Here is a 24,751-nt window from a genome sequence, read left to right on the forward strand (position 1 = left end):
AGCAGGTCAGATCAGCAACATTTGCCATGAAGTTTGATTTTCTGTAACTGGTGGATAAACAGAAAAAGTGACTGAGTGTATCTTGATGTAGTTTACTTTTGCTTACTATGCTGTAAGCCATTAATTTGCATTAGTTATCAATTCTGTGTTAAAGCTTTATTCAGGATTTAAAAAAGAAAAATCACATAGTTGTGTAGCTGATAAAGATTAAACCCTTGCATTTTTGAAATTAAAGCAGTGATAATGCTCTATTTTCATTTTAATGTTTTGGGAGCATTTAAGGTGGGCTATCACTTTCTGCACCTTTCTAATACAAAACTTTCAGAACTGGACTGACTTTATATATCTGTATGACATAGAAATCTGCTCTGCAAAATAAACCATGAAATATGGTCTTTTTGAGAACTTACTTCTGGATAGCTAGTAACTAGCACATATTTCTTGTACATTCAAGTAGTGTTTCAGGTGAACTGTAAACTGTTACAAAGAACTTTGCTTTAAAATAAGTAGTAGTCAACAAGTTATAATTGAAGTTCTGTCACTGTTGCATAACTACTGTGATGTTATCCCACCCACGTGTCATGAGTGGAACTGCAGTTAGAGAACACTAAAATTAAAAAAAAAAAAAAAAAAAAAATGAAGAGGGGGAAGAAAGGAGGAATCTTTAAATTTTGACAAGTTTTAATAAAAATTGAAAGCTTCGCTAATTAAATAACTACTTATGCTCTGTATGTTTTTGTATACACAGATATTGATGTTGATCTCAAGATATGACCACTTCTAATCAATAGTAATCGTCCCACTTGGCAACTGTAGTCTTATTTAGGTGCACTTTCTTGCATTAGTTCTCACAGCCTATGTGCCTATGGAATTGTGGGTAATGAGCTTGAAATTGTGGTAAACAGCTTGGAATGTGCTGTTAGAATTGCTCTGGAAGTCACTATTTCTCTGGCGGGTGGGAGTAAGTACCTCAATGTGATGTGTACAGCAGTTTTCTCCAGAATTTCTGCTCTATATGTTTTGGAGTTCTGTGGTTAAAGCAGTTCCTAAAATTTGCTGCAAGAATGAAGTGAGCCTTTTCTGAGATACAGTGGTACTAATTAAGTAACTAAAAAACAATCCTACGATTACTTTATCTCCTGCCCTCAGGTGTCATCTGTGCCAAGGGCAGGAAGAGAAAGTAAACTTGAGTAACAGTAGCACTGGAATAGAGGCAGTTCCTATAAGTGCTGCTCGGAAAGTAATGCTTTTTTATTTCATTATGTTGACCCACAACATCAGAGGAGGATGTCAGTGGTATGGCAGTAAGGGTGAACTTTCCAAACAATGTTCCGTTACGTTTTGCACCACTGTAACACCATAAAGTTAATAGTGTCTCAATCGGCTCATCTGTATGAATTGGCTAGTGGTGGAGACTGTTGAAAAAGTGCTTTGTAGCTGAGAATTTCCTCTATCAAATAGTGTTATTGTGCTCTTTGTCTGTTGTTATTTCCATTGAAATAAATAGGAGTCATTACTTTCAGAGCAGCCTACGTAAAAATGTTGCACAATTTTTAAAAATAAAAATACTGTTCAAATATTTAGGAGCGAAGTCTGTTACATCTGTTGATGTCTTCTTCAAGCAGTTATTGTGCCACAGAAATCTACCAGGAAAAACATGTGTGATCATGTTGCAAAATGTAATTAGAGTAGAAATTCATGAAGTAAAAAATAATTTGTATAAAATTGCAGTAAACTGTCTAGTTTGCCGTTTTTAAATGACAGTTTTCTCTTTAGCTTTAAGTGGTTGCAGATTGTCCTTATTGTTGTGCTCGTTGAACTTGTTCTGAATGGCATTTTTGTCCACGGAACTCTGACAGGCTTTTCTTCCTGATGAACTAATTACAAGACTTCCTAGTTTATTCTGTGCCTAACCTTTTTTTTTTTTCCCCCAGGCTTTTCTTTCGCACAGTTCTTTTATAAACTCTTACTATTGAAACTTTCAAAATATGTTGTCTGTAACCCTATTTGCAGGCAGTATAGAGGAAGATTGTTGTTTAGTTGGAGTTTTTTCTCAAAAAAAAAAAAGAAAAAGAAAAAACAACAACAAAAAAACATATGTTGGCTTTCTCCAAACAAGTTGAAGTTTTGTACTGAAGATGTTTAACATATGGGAGAGTCTAACAATTGCAATGACTTTCAACAGCATCTCTAAGCTATTGTTCAAATATTTACATTAGGAAAGAAGAATTTCGTATTGACTGTTCTGATTCAACTGTCTTTTATAGTATATTTTTGCACAGCAAAACTAACATATTTGCCCTGGAACAGCAAATGTCTCCCTGCACTTTTATCTGTAATGTAAGAAGATTGTCCATGGTGTCAGTAGCTTTTTCTCCATTAATTCTAAGAAGCTCTCATTTACGTGTCAGTGTTGGAAAAACAGCCTCTCAAAGAATTTTTAAAATGTTTTCTTAGTAAATATACTGTCTGATTATTTAAAAATTATTTTTTTTTAACAGTATTTCAGTCTGTCAAGAAAGAAGATTGTTTACTATACCAGTTTTGACCAGCGGAAACGAGCAAATGCAGCTTTTTTAATAGGTGCATATGCTGTAAGTACTAATTGTTGCACGGATACTTCTAGCCTTCCTTAAGAAATAGTTCTAGTGTAAGATAGTGTCCCAAAGGATGGCCCCTGAGGGAGGTAGGCAGGCAGGTTGTCACTTAATTCTTCTCTAAGCTATCTTTGACGATTCTGCTAGTTGAGACAGGTCTTGTCATTAGACAAGACTTAACTCCATTTACTTGCAGAAGGAGTGGCATTGGAACATATGCACGTTTCCCATAGGGCACCACTTCCTTGAATGTCAAAAAATGCAAACCACATACTCTTCTCTAAAATTGCCAGGCTTAGGATCAATTAATTCTTAAGGTTACAGTGAGATTCATGCTGGGGTGGGAGAAAGCTTTCTCTTAGAGCTTTTGTTAAGTTGTAAGACCAGAGCCATTTTTTTTTCCTTTAATATCTGTTGTCTGCTGATAATAATGGAGGACTTGATGCATTTCAGCCCTCTAATATTACAGATTATGAGCAAAACGCAGGGCTATCTTAGGTACACAATCCTTACTTATTATGATGTCACACAAATCTTGATAATCCCAAACTGAGATTTGCACAGCTGCTTGTGTGTTGTCATAGCAGTCTAGCTCAAACTTGAATTTTCACCTTCCTCCTTTCCTCTCCAGAATTGGAACAAGTTTGTGGAAAACTTGAGAGGTTTTACAATAACATGATTTACACTGATAAACTGTTTGAACTAGCAAGCTGCTGGTCCTGAGCTGGCATCCATATGGTCAGCTGACTTATGGAGGTGTCTGTTAAGTCAGACTGTGAACTGTGTGTACATTTCATTCAGGACTGAGGTCTTGCTGAAAGCAAAGTTGAATAATTGCATATGATTATATTGAAAGTCCTTAGGTTGCAGATTCTTGTAATGAAACAAAATGTTTTGCTGTGAGCATGGGGATAATGTATAAATGCAAGGAAGAAGATCTATTTAAATTGAAAGTTAAGGGAAAAAATAGATTTAAGTTAAATTTTAAAAATATTTGGGGTAGATTTTTAATCCTTGGAAGTAGACCTGATGTCACAACTCTATGAAAAGAAGAATAAAAACAAATGGCAGCCAAAGGCAGGTAACACTCTTGTAGTGAAGGGGAAGGGAAATATTAAAAAAAAAAAAAGTCTGAATGGAATGATTGTTTGCATTGTTATATATCCACTTCTTTATTTAGTAAGATTCCCTTAATATTTTAAAACTACTGTAATTAAATCTATAGGGAGAGCACTCATTTTGCACTTAAGTAGATTGGAGCATCTAATTTCTTTCACTGGTTTGCTGTTGTCTGATCCTACCTTGACTTCTCGATACATCCTAGAAGACTTGGAATGGCTATAACTAGTGTTTTCTGTCTGTGGATGATGGGTTGACAGGACCTTATCAGCATTAACTAGACCTAAGGAAAGCTACTGTTTGTTAACAGATCTTGCAAAGCCAGGCTTTAGGGACAGAAAGGTAAGGAGGTATGTAAGATATAAGACAGGTCTTCAAGCAGGGGACCCATCAGCTAACTAAGACTATTCCATGTTTACAGTATTTAAGACTTAAAATTTGGAATAGTTTTGTATATGTGGTAGCCTGAATTTGAACGAACTGTTCAGCAGGTAAGGGGATAAACACTGGCGGGGGGGTAGAAATCAGTCTAATGAAAATTGTGATGAAGAGCTCATAACATATCTACCATGATGTGACTGTGTATGTATTCCATAGAAGGTACCAGGTGGTACATCACACACGAGAGGGGAGTCTTATGTGTAGAACAAGGTAAACTAGTGTGCCAGGACTGCATGCACTTTTAAACAAGCTTAGTATATGTTAAGCTGCTTTTATCTCGTAACTTCTGATATCTGCAAGTGATCCATGTGTGCATTTGATACCATTTCTGTCCTGTCAAAGACTAGTAGGTATTCTGTATATCTTCCAATTATTAGAAGGTACAATATATTTAGAGTAATTCTTTACTAATATGGTGCTGTCAATGCAAAAATGGAGTCCGTTAACTATAAACAACTTATTTGCAGTGAGTCACTTTTCAATTCATCTCAATTTAATATAATATTGGAAAACAGTTTGTGCAAAGCTATCTGATATATAAAAATTTCAACCCAGAATTGTGTTTATAGGTGTGTATTCCTAGACATGCCAGTGTAGAGGAAGTTTGCTCATGTTTTTTTGTAGTAGTTGATTATAATGGCAATAAATTCATAAAATGGGTATTCTAAAAAGTTATTTATGAACCATCTAATAATCTGATTTGTATGATTGCTGTTTTGTTTTTGTTGTTTTTAACTGTAGAAGTTTAAATTCTGTTATCCAGGTGTATTTGTTTCACCTTTGGGAAATATTTGCCTTTTCAGAGCACTTTACCTCTAAGACTTTGTTCAGTCACATGCAGTACTTGTACATTTTTGGGTTATATAATAGGAAGATTTCTAATAATCTAGTCATACCTTCAGTGAAGGAATTACGTACAGTTGGTGATTTGATCATTTTATTTTATGAATGCACTCTTTGATTCAAGATCTTCTGCACTTGTCTTGTCTTTGATTACATGAGGGTTCTGAGGCCAGGAAATCTTACAGCTTTTGATCTCTATCAATGTGTGAAAGTTAATTGAGAAAGCTTGTTTTATTTGTCCTGGTGCTAAAATATTAAGTGTAAAATGAAACGTGGAAAATAGTGGATCATGTTCTAGGAATGGGTTTCCAGTGTTGATTATGCAAATTAGAGTGTTTCATTAAACAGTTTCTTAGACATGTTGAGCTGAAATACCCTGATAGCTATAAAAATATTTTAGTAGAATAGTCTTAAATCTGAGAGAGCTTTTAATTTTATTCACAGTAACTTCCTTGTTTGTAAATTGCGTAGCAAAAAGATACATCTTCTAAATTTTGGTTTTTACAATAGGCTTTCTATACATTCGATTAATCATGTCCAGTTGCTAAATTAATGTTCTCACTCTTAAGAATTCTGCAATAACTACTTTTGCTGTAAAATTGAGATTAAGGAGAACAAATATTTAAAGCCTTTCAGGAATAGAAGAATGTGAAGATTTCGCTGGTCTTATATAGAAAGAACCCTGAACTACTAAATTTCTAGGACTACTGCATAAAATGTTGTGTGCTGTCAGATATGGGGTGATTCTGAATTTTGCAAAGTCTGATCAGATTCTACAGAGAATGTTAGTATTGCTTAGCTCATCTTTTAGTCTGTTTGGAGACTTGTTTTAGGGTTGTTTGCTTTTTTCTTTTTTTTTCATATAGTTTTCCACAGAATTTAATTATTAAAAAAAAAAAAAAAAGTTTTAAAACATTGTTACAAGTACTTTTATACCTACTAAAACTAAAGTTTCCTGGTTTGACTTAACATGTCCTTAACAGTTTTTGACTGAATTATACTGGAGAGATTGCTTGACTCCTCACTTCTCATCAGAGAAATCGTGAAGGATAGTGTGTATTCTCATGTCTTAAATGGATGAGTTGGACAGGGGTGGAGAATGCCTCTTTCCATAATGTTAAGGTGTTCATTATGGTTTTTTTTTTTTCTGGTTGGAAAACAAGGAACTTCTATTTGACTGTGTTCTCTGGTATCTGATAAGTTTTGAATTCCCAATGGAAGAAGTAATACTAGTCTGTAACCTTACAGCTACAGTTCTTCTAAGATCAGAACTTGATTAGTGGACCAAAATCTGCCTTTTGAGTAGTTCTGGTGAAACACAACACTTATTGTGACAAGCTGTGAAAAGAAATCCACTAAGCTCTTTTCCCTTTTTCTTGTAGATAGCAGGTGGGCTGATCATATTTCTTGTGATTACTTATTTTAGTACTGACAGCTTTCTGTAATGCTGGGCAAAAGATGTCAAGTTCTGAAGTTTGTAAGTTTTATTAGGTCAAATGAGAATGAGAAATGATGAACTAATAAGGCATATTCAATCATTAGCCAGCCAATTGCAGGTGTGTTTTTCCCTAGTTAAAAATTATAAATTCTGAGCCCTACCTGGAACTTTAAGAGCTTGTTCTCTATAAATCTTAGCATATTACACTACTGTTCAAGTTAGTAATTCCAGTAATTCCTCCTTTGGAAGCACGTACAAAGGCATTTCAGTTGTGGAAGCATGTGCAGCTTCTTTACAGTTTCAAACAATGCCTTTCTTCAGATTGCTCTACACTGGCTTCAGAGTTCTCATGGTAACATAGCACCAATAAAATGGATCCATTCCATGTATTTCTAATTCAGAAATGGAAGTTGAGGGTGAAGATGAAACCAAATTATATTTGAAATATAGTGGAAGAGTGTTAAGGTGAACTTGCAGAATGCCCCTTTAATTCTGTAAACTTCTTAGAATGTACGATATAATTTTTCTTGACAGCATGCATGTGGCCAGGATTGCTACATCCCATGTGTCTGCATGGCGTCCCAGCAGTGGAGAGGCTTTTTCTTTCAATCACATGGTTATTCAGAAAGCTTAAAATGTAAGAATGGACATGTCAGGAAAAAATGTTTGAAAGTTTGTAACATTTGGTCTGTCTTGTATGGGTAACACTGCCTACAACAAGAGAAAGTAGTGACACTACTATACAAACTATTAATAATTTGTATTGGTCTTTTGAAAGTAATTAAGTTTGTGTACGGAGTTTTGACCACGAATTAGAGCAGTAGCTCAAAGCAGAGAAATCAGTATTAGTTTAAAAACAAAACAAACAAAATACAGTGGTGCATCTGAATGGGGATGGATCTTTTCATTGCATCACAGTAAAAGTGTATCAGACTGTTTTACTTTGGTTATTTATTTTCCTTTTCAATCTATTTTGTCCATGCTTGAGGAAGAAACACAAGAAATGTTACATGCTATTTTAATATCCTACAGAATATTGAGAATTCTATTAACTTGAGATGCAGCTGAGGACATAACACAAATTGTATGCATGCTGAGAATGACTGCTGCTTGCTTCTGTTTCTATGTGCTCAAGGTCAGCAGTTGAATATCAAAGCTTCTAGGTTAGGACCTATGTCTATGTTAAGAAAATAATTATTAATGCCTTATATTCAACAGTTAAATGTGCAGAGTGAAAGTAGGTGCTGTCTATAAGGTGAGATGCAGAGAAATGTGTAAGAAAACTTTGTCACTTAGTTTCCAAAACGTATTTGCAGCATATAAGGTATCATCCCGAACTGGATATCTATTTAGGAATAATGCACTTAGTGTGTATTCCAAATTGGATTATTTTATGAGCAATTTTACTGTACAAACAGTATTTGAAACGCAGTGAGGTGATTGCTTACTATGGTGTTGAGCCAGTGAATCAAATAGTGTTCAGTGATGCTGGAACAAGCCTTCCTTTAGTATGCTATGTTAACTATAAGCTGGTCTCATAGTAACAGGTTCACTTGCTGAATTTGGCATCTTGTTCTCTCAAGAGTGGTTTGACAATTAGGGATCAGAAAATGTTTGTGTTAGAAATGATTCCATTGAGCTTTGGTAGAGAAATGTTCCCTTTTTCTACTACTATATTTATTTTGAATCAGCTGAAGCCGGGCAGAGAACTCCTAGTATAGATGCTTGTTTTGTATCCTAATACAATGTTGCATCTGTCTTAAAATCTCCCAGTTGGGGCAATGTGAGATTATAACAAAAAAAGTGTGTGCAGATTACACAACAGATACTAACAATGGTCCCTTTCTCTTGATGTTTGAAGCTTTCAGCTTTCAGATGGTGTGGATGGTCTCACCTGCAGGACAGTACAGGAGTTGGATGTAAGGGTGTATGGTATACTTTGAGAAAAGTTTAGTGGTTTGGGGAGAAACATGCAAATAGTTAATGACTCTTCAGGTTCAGGGCTCATTTTTTTTATTTATTTTTCCTCTCTTCATCCCTTCTTCTCCTTCCCTTCAGGTAATATATTTGAAGAAAACACCGGAAGAAGCATACAGGACGCTTCTGTCTGGATCTAATCCACCATATGTTCCATTTAGGTATGTGAGCATAAAAAATGGGCCTAACTTTTGTTTTTGGAATTTGCTGGATATACTTTTTTTCTAAATTCCTCTCCTTTCCTAGAAAATGGCTTCATGTCTGACACACACATAAAATGAGTAATGCACAGAATTTTCTTTACTTCTGATGGAATTATTTGCTTTGCTGTTGGAAAAATAAAATGTTTAGACTTAGTTTTAAGTGATATTCCCAGTTTTGCAAGCTTTCAGATTTAAAAAATACTTGTTAGCTTGTTTGTGTTTTAGCCACCTAAACTTTTCTTTACGATGTATTGTGCTTCACTATTTGGAATTCTAATCTTCTGTACTGCCTAGCGGCTAACCTGCTAGACTTATGTGGAAGAAGAATTTCTTTTCCTGTTGCATTTTCTCAGTGTAACAGAACAACTACTGAAGTTCAAGTTAAATTGCTTTACCTTTGTTTTCACTGAGTAGATGATTTCTAATAATGTTTCTATACTTTTTGTAGCAAAGTGTTATTGAGACCTGGATCTGAGAAGTATTGGCTGTCATGACTATCTAAAGATTTTGAGTTTCTTTTTATTGGGTGGACTTTGAAATGTCGTTGTGCTTTACATATCTGGAACTATTCTAAGGCAGAACCAAGTGATCTAAGACAACTGTGAGAAGGTCAAGATCTGTTTCCCCAGAGGAGTCAGCAATTTACGAGTAATATTCACTGTCATCTTGATGCATTTGAAAATGTAGGCCTACCTTGTTTGTATCAGAAGGTTAGTTTGTTTCTACAGCCACTCAACAAGGAATAATCCAATTGTCTCTATTCCACTGGCTTCTACAGGAGCCAGATACAGTATGAACTACTGGAATGGCAGACTTAAATGTAAAGACCAGTTTAACTATTAAATCTTAAACCATCAAACACTTCATTTTAAAGAATGGTATCAAATCAGTGATTGCTTTTATCATTAGAGTTCATGTAGTCATCTCATTTATAGTTCTCCAAAGACCAGGAAGTTTACTGAGTTGTTGACATCTATGTCAATTATTATAAAATTAGTTTAAAAATTCATGTACTTGCTGAAGAGCGTTTTTGAAATAATATAATAAATATTATATATAATAAAATAATAAAGAATGTTATTTTTTAACATCACCAAATTCTATATAAAATGCAGGAATTATGATCTAAGTTTAAGAATACTGCATAGTTTTCATCACCCTTTTTAGGCTTGCTGGATTCTCATCTTCGCCTGATCCTGAAATAATTGCATTGGCCCTCTCCACTTATAGAAAGTTCAAATCCTGGAGTATTTCTGCAAACAGTTCTTTGGAGCAAGTAGTGTTATTATGAGGGTAGAAACAGTGTCAATTCTTTTTCTCTCCTCTCTTCTCTTCTCTTTTTTTAATTTTGGAGAACAAGTGAAATACTTCCCCAGAATATTTCCCTACGTTCTGGAGATTACTATGTAGCATTTAAATAGAGACTAGAAAACTGCTTCTCCCTTTCCTATCAAATAGTGCTGTCTCAGTTGTTCAACTTAGGCAGGAGATTAATAACAATCAAATAATATTTTTTTTCCATATAAGAGTTTTAATAACTAATGCAACCTAATTTTTTCAGAATCTAAAGCTTAATTTATTCAAACGTTTCTTAAAAAGCAGAACTTAGTAGTAGTGTAGGAAGCAAAGCTTTCTCAGTAGCGTAGGATGTATGTTACCTGAGAATAGCTTTATTTTGTTCACCTATTCTAAAAAACTTATTGTTCACAATTATAGTAAATTGCTATGTCTTTAGGTTCCTTCTCTGCTTCTTCCCTTGTCAAAGTAAAAGTTAAGGTATGTAGAAACAAGGTACTGACAAAGAAAAGAACCTTAATTATCAAGTCCTGAAATTATAAGACAGAAAATTTAGGAGCAATCATGGTTTTTCTTTCAGAACAGTTTCATGCAACCTTATTTGTTCAAGAAAAGGTCTACATACCTTTACCTTGCAACTTATGATGATGCAAGTAATATATGTTTCTGTTTGACTGGTACAGAGCAGTGAGAGTAATTGGCTCTGATTTCTTGTGAGACTGGTTAAGAACTACAGTAAGAACTTCAGTGATACAAAGCAATTGTGTTAAATAATTATTTAACTTCATAGAGAAAATTAACGTTATTGTAGTATTAATATGTCATTAATATTTCAAGTATCAAACAAGCATCCACAACAGATCCTGAGTCAAAATCCACAAGATGCTATTCCAGAATAGAATAGTTAGCTACTCTAGGATCAGTAAAGAAGAGGATTGAGGGGAAGCAATATTGAGCAGGGCCTTGCTGTTTACTGAAGGAATGTGGAGTTCCGAAGTTTGGGGAGAATTTTTCTGTATGTTGGAAGAAATAAACATCTTGATTTCTTGAATGTTCTTTTTTATTTGGTGTCAGGCTGGAAAGCACTTAGGTTTCTTTCAAAGGTGTTTTGTACTGTGTCAAGTTTTGGCACTGGGTTAGAGCCTAAGAAGGTTCTGTTACCTGTGTGGTGTAGTTTATCATGCTGGGAAAGAAAGCTTTCTAATCTAGCTGTACAGGAGGTGAGAAAAAGAGGAGCAAGGAGATAGATTTCTTAAGTTTAAAAAGATGGGAGGCTAGGTAAGAAATAGGGAGTCTGAAAGTTACGGGGTGGGGGTTGGGGTTATTTGTGAATTAAATTTATAGGAAGAGGCTGGAATAGATGCATAAGGAGCTTAAGAATTACTGGGGTTGAGAGAAGGACATGTAGATCTTGTAAAGGCCTGCAATGGGGCAATCAGTATTAGCTGGGAATAGGGAAAAAATAACATGTTTCTTTCCTGGTTTTCCAAGACTTTTCAGATGATTTTCACCTGTATTCTAAGATACTTGTGGCCTCTCTAATGCAAAATACAGCAGGATAGACACTTCAAGCATATGAACCTGTGCTGCCACATTAGGTACTATATCTGCTTGGCTTCAGACTACTCTGCAAAAAACCCAATCTGATTCTGGGAGGAAGTTTACACTCCTATATAGGTGGTGTATTGAAAAAGGGCTAAAATGACTTCTACGTAAAATGAAAATCAATACCTGAGTACCCTATGTCTTCTCTCCTATTCCAAGATATGGGAAGGAAATAACTTGGTATATTAATGAGCGGAATTCGGTTCTTACTGACTTGAATTTACACTTTGCAGCTTGGCGCTTAGGTGTTACGTAACTTCTGTAGTACAGCTTATCTCTGTTGGAATATTCTCAAGTTGTAAGAGTTTTATCAGTGTGCAATGATCAAAGGTTCAGTGTTACAGCTAGATTATTTAACAGGCTTGTTAATTTGATATGTCAGGTGTCTTCTATGAGGAAAAAAACCAGATAGCTTTCAATAGGTAGAAGCTCTGCAGGACTGTCAGGTTCTTCTGAGGCATGTTTACATGAAAATATCACTGGGAAATTGATCTACTTTAATTGAGCTCGGTGACCTCAAAAGGCCTTAATCGGCTTAGATCTTCAGCTGGGTTTTTCATCTGAAGACAGCACCAGTGAATATCACTCAGGGGTGGGAAAAAAGTCAGCATACTCCTCTTACAAGATGTATGGAAACTTTTATTTTTATAATAGAAAACCAAAGACAATGCAGAAGGATTAGGCATTGCTGTATTTGAGAAACTTTCATCTTATTTTTGGCTGATTTGCTGAAACCTGGGGACACTCTAGTCTATTGAAGACCTTATACTCTATCCTTTTGCTTGTGCTTAAGAAAACACCACTAACATCATTTTAAACCATGATAAATATCGGCTTCCTACCATAAAGCTGTTTTAGATTTTCACTTCAAGCTACTGTTTTGAATTCCAATACAAAAGGAGAAAACATACATTTTAGCTTAGTTGTGTTATGCTTCTAGATACAACATGAATTTCACTCAGTTTTTGTATTTTGACATTCATTTCTTTACTTGCAAGTTCTGGGAAAACAATTTATTCTCTTACTGATGGCATTTGGAGATTTGATGGAAGAGAAAGCATTATGCAGTATTGAGGTCAGCTCTGGTAACTGTGAAATTGGTTTGGGGATTTGCAGCTGTATAATACCAGCTCAGATTCCTGCTACATCTATAAGTCAGAAATATTAATGTATTTCTCATTTTGAAACCAAATAGAGCTGCCAGGTAATAGTTGGCAAAACACTGTTAGAAAATCAAGATGGTTATGCATTTGGCCATTAAAAAAAAATAAATAAAGTACTATAAAAAAAAAAAACACAATCAGCAGCAGGAGTTGGAGGTCCCACGGTGTAATACCATGCAGGAGAAGTCTGTGTGTGCTCTTTTCTATTGTTTGATCAGAAATGAGATCTTGTTTTTTTTTTTTTTTCCCCTGTTTCATTTAACACACGCTTCAGAGTTAAACAAGAAGGTATAGCACTGTAAATCCAAATTCCTCTGTTTCCCTCAGCTAAACTCTCAAAATGTCTTTGTATATACATAAGTAGTCCCAGCAACTTCTTAAGAACTCTTATCTTTAAACGTAATCATGCACATTAGTTTCTTAAAGAATCATAGAATGGCCTGGGTTGAAAAGGACCACAATGATCATCTAGTTTTAACCCCCTTGTTTATGTGCAGGGTCACCAACCACTAGACCAGGCTGCCCAGAATGGTGAGCAAAGGAGAACAACAAGTTGAAGTAGGAAGAATGTATGCAGTTCATTGTAGTTTTATCTAAAACACTATTTCTTTGAAGTTAGATTTTTTTTTTAAAATTTAAAGTACTCTTTCTCATAACTCTGGTAGTGTTTGCATCTGGTTTTATTGTTGTACAAAATGTGGGTCACTGAGAATTTATTGCATTTTATGCAGCTAAAGTTAGTATTATTAATTATTGCTTTAGAACTTTAACAGTGGTGACAGATGCTTCAATGAAATGCATTGTAGTGGCTCCATTACGATATAATTGGCTTCTTGGATTACTATGGTATGAGAATAGCTATATTTTTAACAAGACTTCTGTAAAGGTTAGTACTATTTCTGATAGAGCCTAGTATTTTCTGTGCTATGTCTGCAACCACACCAGGCAATTCTTCTGTGAAAGAGTGGTCAGGTGCTGAAACAGGCTGCCCACAGAGGTGGAGGAGTCACCGTCCCTGAAGGTGTTCAAGAAATGTTTAGATGTACTGAGGGATGCGGTTTAGTGGGGAAATATTGGTGATACGTGGATGGTTGGACTGGATGATCTTAGAGGGCTTTTCCAACCTTGGTGATTCTATGATTTTTAGTGACAGTCTTGAAATTTTATATGAAATCAAAAGGAAGAAGGGTTTACATGAAGAATGCTGAAGTTGAGGTAGCTATTCTGCTACCTCAAATCATTTTTTTTTCCAGTAAATGCTTTGATTTAGCAGTGTTTGGAAAATAAGATCAAATTGTTCTTTAAATACTTACACAGATTTGTAGTGCTTTGACACAGCTCGTGTCTTGTTTTTCTGATCTAGTGAAAAAACTTGGTAACTCTGCCAAGTTCCTCCACTTGAGGAATAAGTTATCTAGGTGACTGGGGAAGGAAATGTGTGTTGGTTTTGCTTTAAACAAAGAAAGAATAAGAACAGTGACTTAAAATGCATTAGGCAACTCCCTGTAAACAAAAAGATATTTTAACTGAGTAGTTTATTTGAAATGTTCAGGATATTAGGTCAAGACAAACTTTTTTTTTTTGCTAAGAATATAGTAGTGAAAGTGTATTAACTTCAATTTATTCCACAGAATTGCTATCTAGTTGATAGATTGAGTATTAAAAAAGGTACTCTTCAACTTTGTAGCCAGATGGCATAATGTTGGACATCTGTTACAATCATGTTTTCTGTTCAGATTTCTCTAAGTACTTAGTTTTATGGGTTTGCATTGTTTTAGGTTTTTTTGTTTGCCATCCCTTTTATCAAATTGTAGTCACTTCTAAATATTTTTATCATGTGTACGTTCCCACTTTGTCCCAATGTTTTGGTTTTTTTTTTTTGCTCAGATCTTTTTTTTTTTTGGCACAAGTTTTTCAGCAAAACAATAATCTTCATCTTCTCTCTGTGAAAAATAGTCTTTTAAGCTTATTTTCTGTTGTGATATATTCTGCTTATTTAATTTAGTCAAAATACTTCATGGCTTTACATCTTGAAAAACCTCATCGTTAGTTTTGGATGTTAAATATTTACTAATATGTTAAAATTTCTGTTCTAAAACATTGTGGTAATTATTGAAGTTGATAATCTAGTAATTTGGAAGACTTTCTTGAGAGGCCTGCCTGTAATATGAAACTGTCATTCTTGTACCTTCTTATTTTCCTAAAACATACATGTTCTATGAACCTTGCTTACTTGAGACTTCTCTGTTATTTGCTCATAATGTGTGACAGTATCCTACTTTTAAAGCACTTTTGAGAGTGAAGGACCATATCGACACTATAAATTTCACATTACTTACGGCAAGTAGAGTCTTAAAAGTGAAAGTCTCTAATGAAAGACTTAATTTTTGAATAAATATGGATTAAAAATTTATCTGTCTGAAACCCAGAACTTTTAGTGTTCTGATAAATTGCATTTCTTAACATCCTCAATAAAGTAGCTCAGAGCAAAACTGTAAAGCATTTATTCAGTGGCTGATTTGGAAGTCTGTCTAGGCAGAATTTGTTAAAATGCAAACTGATTGGAAGCTAAATTTGAGAGGTACTTTTTCTTTTATTTCCCCAATTCATGTGTTGCTGTTATTGTCAGTGATAGTGTTTGGTTTTATGTTGGTGTCTCTTCCTTCTTGAATGTGTTTTGCTTTTTAGTGTTGTCATTTTTTTTTTTTAAGAGAAATTGTTTTTCTAATGGCAGAACAAATATCAAGTAACTTCCAATTTCCAGCCTGATTAATTTATAATCATGTTTGGAATTGAGCATCAAAATGAGAGCCTCAAAGTGAAATCAAAGCTAGTAGACAGCTTGCTTGTTCTTTTTACAGAGGAAGACTTGAATAATGTTTAAAGCAAGTTTTGCTTTGTGTGCTACTGACCTTGTGCAACTGAAAGAGAATAGCAAAGCTTCCTGTTTGAGGAGAGCATAAATAATTTGGTCCAAGGCCGTGTGGGTAGCTGACATGTAAACACAATGAAAATTTGCAGTATTGTGACTGTATTCACACTGAGCTATATCCTTGATAGAGGAGTGCCTCAACGTGGAGAGGCTGGTAAGCAGTGTGTTCTAGGAACTTCAATGGAGAGTTCTACAAGAGGACTGAATAACTTGATTATATTCTATTATGTGCTACCTTTTTCTGAGTTGTTAAAATGATACTTATATTAAAGTAATTTGTTAAATTTATAGGGATGCTTCATTTGGGAACTGCACCTACAATCTCACCATCTTGGACTGTTTACAGGGAATAAATAAGGTAATTGCTCTTTTCCTTAGAAAAACAGGTTTAAATTAACTTTAAAAGACAAATAAAAAAACAGCAAAGCACACTTAAAATATATTAGAAAACCTGTTCATGAAGCCTGAGTTACTGGGAGCTCTGAGTAGTGACAAGTGCAGAAGGTTATGTTTTACTTGGTTAGCGTGGCTTTTCATAGGTTTTGTAGTTCACCTTAAATAGGATGTGCAAACATTCCAGGCCTGGCTGGGTAGAGTCTACAGATATTAGTAGACCTAGTGCACTACGTTATGTATGAACATTGATAAAAGAGAATTATGTAAGTGGACAAACTAAAGTCATATGGACACGTAGGTGTTCTGAGCACTTTTTGATACGTTTTTTTTGCAGATACTTTCCTTTGGTTCTGTTTTTTTTTTTTGATGCCAGTATTTTGAAAGTTGTTTAAAAAGAACAGGAACTAATGCACCTTACTGGTGTTTTAGCATGTCACTTTCAAAATCTAGTCAACTGGCTTGTTAAACCTCTGCTATGGTTTCAAAGTACATGTGATACCCAATGTAAATATTATAAATGTACCAGCAAAGTTAGAGAAGGATAATTGAAATTGCTAATTTTATTTAAATTGTCAGGACAAGGGGATGGGGCCCTGGGCAGCCTTCTCTAGTACTAAATGTGGAGGTTGGTGGCTCTGCCTGTGACAGGGGGGTTGGAGCTTCATGATCCTTGAGGTCCCTTCCAACCTGGGCCATTCTGTGATTCTGTGCTACGTTTGTGGTTGTGATCCCGGGGAAAATTAATCTAGTGCTACTTTAAAAAAGAAAAGGTTATTTTACATTTTAATTGGTAAACCTATACTACATTATATACTTTATACTGTAACCAAAGATAACTTCCTCTTCACCTGAATTCCTAGTGATCTTGTTGAGAAGAACAGGCTATATAAATGGTTACGTACCGATACTTTATAGATGATTTGTAATTCTTAAAAGAATGGCAAAACAAGTGTCTCCTAAAAACTGAAAAAAGGACAGATAAAGCTTAATATTTTTAGTTCTCTGGGGGTGGGAAAGGAGCTGTCAGTTAGCAGTAAGACTCTAATTTGTGTGGCATTCTACAGATCCTGCTGCTCTGTGAAGTGTTCAGCAGCAGTCAGTATAATATATATATTACGCAAAGAGTTTACTTATTCTGGAGTGCAGCCATCCAGCCATGCTTAAATGAAATAACACTTTTCTAGACCTGCTGTTTGAAGAAACCTCTCGGTATCTTAGGTATTGTGAGAGATCCAGTCATAAGACTGAATTGTCTGTTAGAGAAGCTATTTTGGTTTTGTCTTAACAAAAATAAGTTCTTTGTGTAGCAAATAGTGACAAATATGGTAAACAATAATGTAGTATGTTTTTAAAACACCTTAATCCTAGAATGTTGTGCAGTATCCATACTTTTCAAAATGTGTTAGATTCCATATGGATGCAAGCCACTGAAATGTTCCAACTATTCTTTGAAAGAAACTTGTGTTATGAATTCTTGATTCCTAAAATTGTTTTAATATGGCATTATACAAAATTGCTAGTATATAACTGACATATTAATAAGTAAATAACAGTAAATAAAGCAAATTAAGAGTAATCAAATACTAAACAATTTATTTCAACCCTATTAATAGATCTTGTCTGTTATAGTCTTGTTAACTTCATTCTATCATTGGAATGTGTTGGAAGAAATAACATCAACAAATCACAAAGTTCAGGTTATACTTAGTACTGCTATCTGTAAATCTTTATGCCTGGGTATTATGGTGCTATAATCAGAGTATCACATTAAACTTAAAAAAAAAAAAAAAAAAAAAAAAAAAAGAAAACCAGAAAAAAAAAAATCTCTTTAATGTTTTATTTTTTGATATGTCCAAAATACCCAAAAACATACTCAGCATAGAAATTATTGAATGAGTATATGACAAAAAGGGAATTCTTAATTTGTCATCTGTCTTATAGGAAAATCATGTAGTCAGATGGAACGACTTGAAGATTTAAGTGATATTCAATAGATGTACGTTCATCGTAATGTCTTTGAAGGAGAAATTATGAGCCTGATGGTTTTGGACATTGTTACAGTTTTTGTTGTCTGTGTTGTTGATATGTGTAAAATTTAATGTTGTCTTAATATAAAGACTTCAGCAGGCCAAAAGCACAAATGTTTAGTGATTTAGTTATGATTCTCAAGAACAGAATTGTAAAATGAGATTATAAACCATATTTAAGAATTAACTGACACCTTGTTGCCTTTTAGGCCTTACAGCATGGATTTTTTGACTTTAAGACTTTTGATGTGGATGAATATGAACACTATGAGGTTTGTACATTTAATGTGTCTGGTTTGCCTAAAATAAGTTAGAATATGTAGTACCCCATAACTTTAAATTGTATTGGAAAAACATTTTTATTCAAGTAAAACTTTGTATGTTTGGTAAGCATGTGAAACCACACCATTGTTCTGTTGGTTAGATATCCAATGGAAGCCTTAATATTGGTAGATACTAAAACTGTTTTCTGTCTGTGAACAACATGGAAGGTGGGTATCATTACAATGTGATGCACTGAAACTTCACAAAATACTATTTTCTCATTGCTTTCCTGGGTTCTGAGACTGCTTTCGTGCTTTCCCACCCTTCTCTCAGGATACAACTCAAAGCCTGTTAGCTGGTCCACAGGATCCATTTTCTTTCAATACCTGCAGGGCAGCTTCTTGAGATGCTGCTAGTTCTACATGTTACACTTCTTTTATAGCCGTATAGATTAAGCACATCCTGAGCTTTTTTTCATTATATAGCAGTACATTTGATTAACTAGAACACATCCAAAATATTTACCTACTGAAGTTCCAAAATGCTAATATGACATTGCTTATTCTGCCATTTGTCTCACAAGTGAAGAATAGATGCTCTGGGTGCCACTAGGACTTTGTTCCTTAACTTATGCAAACATCAACTGTTTGAACTCTTTTTACCTCTGTCTTCAAGTAGTAGTGCTTTTCAAGCAATATTGCTGCAGAGAACATTTGAAATATACCCTTGCTGCACCTATGTGCTGGAAATCTGTGGCTCAAAGTGTGTATTCATCTGGTCCAGAATACTTGGATGATCTTTTATTTGCCATACTTCAAAAGAAGGGAGAGCATTTTTAAAGAAGTCAGTGACAGCAATGTGATTGTACCAGAACTTGTTTCTAGAGTTGCCTGAAGTTCTTGCTATTGCACTGGTTAGTGAGAAAGGTGTATAAGCTAAAGATGAACTAAACATTTGAGTATATATTAATTGCTCTTTTTAGAGTTCATTGTTAATTTATTGTACATATATATTTAGTACATGTAGGTATAAGCTGTAGGAAATATTTCATAAACACTCAGGTGAGAGGGTAAAACCAGGAGAGGACTAAATGGTGAGAAAACTCAGTTTACAACGTGCATGTATGCTGTAGTTGGCAAATGCAATAGGTGTCTTTTAATATGAAGTTATTCACAAAGCTTAAGGTATTTGTGGAAGGATTTCTATATACTGCAGTGTTCTGTGTTGATTGAGAAATTAGTATGGCCTTTGCTGAACTACTTAGATTGAATGAAGCAGTAGCTAAAACTAAGTATGAAGTTGCTGCTTCTTGCTTGATCTTTGTATAACAAAATGTTTGTTATAAAAAGTAAAAATGTGTGGAAACTCTTAGGATTGTGTGTGTGTGCATGTGTGTGTGTGGTATATGTTGAACTGCCCAGAAAAAAAAAACAAAAAAAACAATTGACTAAAGCTGTGTACATAGCAGTCCCATTATATTGTTTAATGCTTTATATCATTTTATATTACTCTGAATTGTATGTATGTGTGAATGAATCCTGCTCACTGAGTACCAAGTGAGAACTTGGAGTCCTCTTTTTTTGCTTATTCTTTTTATGTCTTATACTGTTTTACATGTGGCAGTCTGATGGTCAGCTTTGTATGTTTAGATGTATACTGCGCTGAATTTCTAAAAATTCAAATACTTCAGATTTTTGCTGTTAACACTTCAAATGTAGTCGTGTGGAGAAAAGTTGCATAAGACTTAAAGGGAACAGGCTAAAGAAAATTTCATTTCTTTATGAAGATGAACTCTAAAGTTCTTCCATTTTGCTATACTATCAGGACAGTTAATTCCCCATTTGTTGAACTTGATGAAAAATAATTGTTTGTAATTTTCTATAGTTACATTTGCATGTAGTGCTGAATACATATGTAGTTCAGAGTGGTTAAGATATTAATTCTCTACAAAAGCCTGTGTAACGATGAACTATTTAAGTCATAAATGCAACTATAAAAATAATTCAGATTTATTTTCAGAACTTATTAAAAGGAGTAGAGGGCTACAATATTGAGATTGCAGTCTGTAATACAAATTTGCTTCTTGTGGGGAGCAATCCTGACTTGGCACAAAGTTCTCTAGTTCTTATGCAGGCTTGTTATCTTACAGGAGTTTTCGCTATTTGAGGACATTGGGAGCAAGCCTAATGGGGTTAGCTAAGCATGCAGTTGGTGAATTGACCAACTAATGACCATTGGCCAAGTAATGACCATTATCAGAATCTTTCACTCATTAAAATGTTTTGATGAACTGAGAACTAAAAACACAAGCTTTGTAATGCAGTTGAACTGAGTACTATACCCTTATTAGTGATGCTGAAAATAATTGCATGCCCAAATGAGGAATGAAGACTCTTCTCTTAACAGGGGAAAAAAAAAACAAAAACAAAAGGCATTTTCTAGTTTGGGCAATAAAAGAATTCACAGAACTTTTCTAAACTTGTCATTGAAAAGTGAGCACTGCTTTTACAAGAAGATACGGAACCTGATTTTGATGTTTTTTTTCCTTTCTAATTATTTATCTGTTGCTTATATGATTACCAACTCATCAGAGCTACAACAAAATGTAAATTTCAGTATCTGCAGAAAAAGGATAATTGTTTTTGCAGTCTAATTATTCTCTGAATTTTGTTGTTCTTGACTTGTGTTTTTAGTGCCCACTTCCCAGTGTCCTTACAGGGAAGAATTTTTCTAAATTCTTTGACTAAAACATACATATTTGCCAGTATTGTTATAAGTTGCTGTCTTAAAACCCTGAGACTTCTATGGGAGAAATATCTAAGGTATAGAATCTTTCTGTTTTACCTGACAACTTTAACAAAATTTGTCGTGTCTTTGTTTTATTAAGAGGTTTTTGAAAAACATCTTCTGGTATGTTAGTTGTATATGTAAGCTAAATAATTACATTTGAAGCTCTTCAGTGAATCAAGAATGTAGTTATTATAAAAAAAACACCCTTTTTTAGTATTGTTTGTGCCTTTATTAAAGTGCTTTTTTTCTTTCTCTTGTAATTTTCTAGCGAGTAGAAAATGGTGATTTCAACTGGATTGTACCAGGAAAATTTCTGGCATTTAGTGGACCACACCCAAAGAGCAAATTTGAAAATGGTATGGTTCAGGATTTTGATGTCTTCATTTTGGTGCTATTCTTTATTTTTTTTTTCAGCATGTTAAACATTGATAGCAAATGAGCAAAAGATCATAGAGGTTTATAGATTAACTGTCTTCTGCAGAAATAATTGTGCTATGAAAATATTATGTACAATCATAGAACTCAACTCCAAAAGTGTCTTCCAATGGTGATTTCCTTACAGTGACAAAAGTGCTTGAGAAACTCATGTCCCTTACTTTTCCTCTGGTGAGCTGGGTAAAGTAAGGGAGAGCATGTTGAAGATTTTTGTAACAAAGGCCAAGAATGTCTTCAAAAAGCAGCTTATCTTTCATATTTGGGGTAAAGGGAAGAATATATGTAATTCTAATGGAATATAAAAGAGAAACTTGACTGACAAAGGAAGTAGAGGTTTGTTCCAGCTAAAAGGAAAATCAGTCATAATTTCACCTTATTCCTTGTGCTATGCCGCCTTATCACTATTAGCGTGTTTTCTGAATAGCTGCCTCTTCTGCTCTCTTGTTTCCTTTAAGAATGGAATGCTGCTAATTGCACAATCTGTCCACTGAAGATTTAATCAAAATCTAGAAAATACATTAGTTTGTTTCTTTCCTCTGGCCACTGTTACAGAACATCTTCAAAAATTTTCTAAATTGTTCCACAGAGCTTGGAAAACATGTTTTATTTTTATCATGTGTATTATTTAGTTATGATTAAATTATCACTATTTTTTGAAATGAAGTTATGATTGTAAGTACACATTACAAAGCTAAGATTTTCCTCATTACTGCTGGGTTGGATGGGGACCTGGGTGATTTGATGCATTACTTGATCTAGCAGCTGGCATCCCTGCATGTGGCAGGGAAACTGATGATCCTTAAGTTCCTTCCAACCCAAGTCATTCAGTGATATGTATATATGACTTGTAGAAATGTCCCATAGAATATCTTGAAACCTGTTTAATCAAGGAGAAAGTTGGATCAACTAATAGAGTTGTAGTGTGGGAGAATTAATGCCCTAATTTTGCCTGCAGATTCAATCTGTGTAGGTTGCTCTGAAAAGTAATGCCTTCTATTTATTTCCATGGAAACTACAACAGATACAAAGAGCGCAATAATGCTACTTAATTCTCAGCCACAAAACATTTTTCAACATGATCACCACCATTAGCTGTGCTTTTTCACCAGTGATGAGCAGGAGCCTGCACACTGTGCTTGTCAAAATCTGCACCACTGGAGGTGGCCCACTGTCACCACTACTGAAATGCACCAACCACCACTTAACTACACTGACACCCACTGTTTGATCTCCATAAATTTTCAGCAAGCGTTGGTGAATGTCAGTGGATTGGCACACCCTTGCTTCATACGCACTTCCATGTCAGATGCCATTTTGTCAGAGTGTCCCTCTGCTGCCGTCTGCCACACAGCAACAAAATATAATAGATATTGGTGGGAAGGTCCAGTCTCTACTGCCATACCACCAGCATCTGGCTCTGACATCACAGGCCAATGTAATAAAATAGGAGGCTTTACTTTCAGAGCAGCCCTCATACTTATTTCAAGATGTTGAATTCAGGAATGTGTGCAACTATCACATATTTCTGAATATAGTTGATATGCAGGAAAGTAACTGTAAACTATTTAGGAATCTGAAACAAAATTGTATGAGCTGGGAGTGAAAATTTCTTAAAAAGTATAGTTTACTGGAAACATATCAAGAAAGAGTTGGAAAGAGAAAGTACTTGGCAACTTGGAAGTAAAGAAGTTAACTAAGTATAGTATAAATATTTCTTGCTCAACTTTACCTTTGACTGTTGCTCTTGTCTATTATGTAGATCACCAATCTATTTCCATCATAAATAGTATTTCCTTTTAACGCATGTTTTATTCTTGTGATCTACAGCTTTTCTATAGATAAACAGCTCTTCTAAAATGCTGAATCGATGCATGTCCTTAGCTCTCAAACATCTGTAAATCTCTATAAGTAGAGGGTTGCAAGCTTAAAAAAAGAGTATGGTGCTTCAGAAATACTGTGCTCTAATTGTTTTTTTCTGATCCTCTTTTAATGTATAGTAGTTTTTAGGAGTATTTTGTGGACTCTTTCAATATCAACTTGTTTCTGTATTATTCCAAATAAAACAATAGAGCATCTTCAGTACAAGAATGTTCCCTTATACTTTTCAAAGGATTTTTGGAAGGATTTTTATTACCACAGCATTGAGTTTCATCCTTATAGCATGATCGTTGCAGCACATCTTGCTTTTTTCTTTTTTTTTCTTTTTTTTTTTTTTTACAGGTTATCCTCTTCATGCACCTGAAGCCTACTTTCCCTATTTCAGGAAACATAACATCACATCAATTATAAGACTAAACAAAAAAATTTATGAGGCAAAACGCTTTACTGATGCTGGTTTTGAGCATTATGACCTGTTCTTCATAGACGGAAGCACGCCAAGTGACAGTATAGTTCAGAGGTTCCTGAACATCTGTGAAAATGCTAATGGCGCTATTGCTGTACATTGTAAAGGTATGTGATCGGTATTAATGTGCGTAGTTTATTGTAGGAAAAAAAAAAGCAATTGAAGAAACACTAAAAGGTGAAAACTTTTTTGAAAGTAATATTACTTTATAATTGGACTAAATATACAACAAATATTTTCATGTGCATTTTGAGCTCTTTTATCCCACTCTACTACTTAAAAAACAACATGACAATCCATTCTTCATTGTTCTGTTCTTTTTTTTGCTTAGTGTCACTTGCAGATATGAGTTTTAGTTCTTATAGGCTTCTCTTTTGCATTTGGCTTTCACAGTTAGCATTATGCTAATTGGCTAGGGAATGCTAAAAGCTGAATGGTTTTCTTTGTACTTTTGGGACTGTTCCACATTCTTCTGTGGAGAAAGTTACTATTGCAATGCTAGTATTTCAAACCTGTCTATGTCAGCATATGAGCTAGAACATATACAGAACATGCTTAGTCAAGAAGGATCAACAAAGGCTCTGAAGGGTTCCGCTTGATTTTTGTTTAAAGAATTGTGTAAGTTCATTGTGAAGACAAATGTCTTGCTGATCTGAAACAATAATAGTGCTATGTTTGTATTTTTTTCCATGAACTTTAAACATATATCAGGGTAAACAAGTTTATTTGCCAACAAGTTGTTAGTTTGGCTAGAACCCAAAAATTCTGGCATTACTAAGACAAACATCTGCTAATTCACTTGAAGTATAAATTATGGGAGTAGCCTGTCAATCTCCAGGCTTAGTTACTGAGAGAAGACAGTATACTTTCCTGGTGACTTA

General features: G+C 34.6%; 1 protein-coding gene across 1 annotated transcript in view; it reads left to right on the forward strand.

Moving 5' to 3' along the window:
- Positions 1-24,751, forward strand: part of CDC14A (cell division cycle 14A) — a 59,129-nt gene that overhangs the window by 14,773 nt on the left and 19,605 nt on the right. The window contains exons 4-9 of the mRNA NM_001177736.2: positions 2,502-2,594; positions 8,497-8,576; positions 15,906-15,972; positions 18,247-18,309; positions 21,360-21,447; positions 23,747-23,977. Of these exons, the coding sequence (NP_001171207.2) occupies positions 2,502-2,594; positions 8,497-8,576; positions 15,906-15,972; positions 18,247-18,309; positions 21,360-21,447; positions 23,747-23,977 (622 nt within the window). The remainder of the gene's footprint in view (positions 1-2,501; positions 2,595-8,496; positions 8,577-15,905; positions 15,973-18,246; positions 18,310-21,359; positions 21,448-23,746; positions 23,978-24,751) is intronic.

This window comes from Gallus gallus, chromosome 8 (assembly GCF_016699485.2).
Source record: "Gallus gallus isolate bGalGal1 chromosome 8, bGalGal1.mat.broiler.GRCg7b, whole genome shotgun sequence".
NCBI lineage: Eukaryota > Metazoa > Chordata > Aves > Galliformes > Phasianidae > Gallus > Gallus gallus.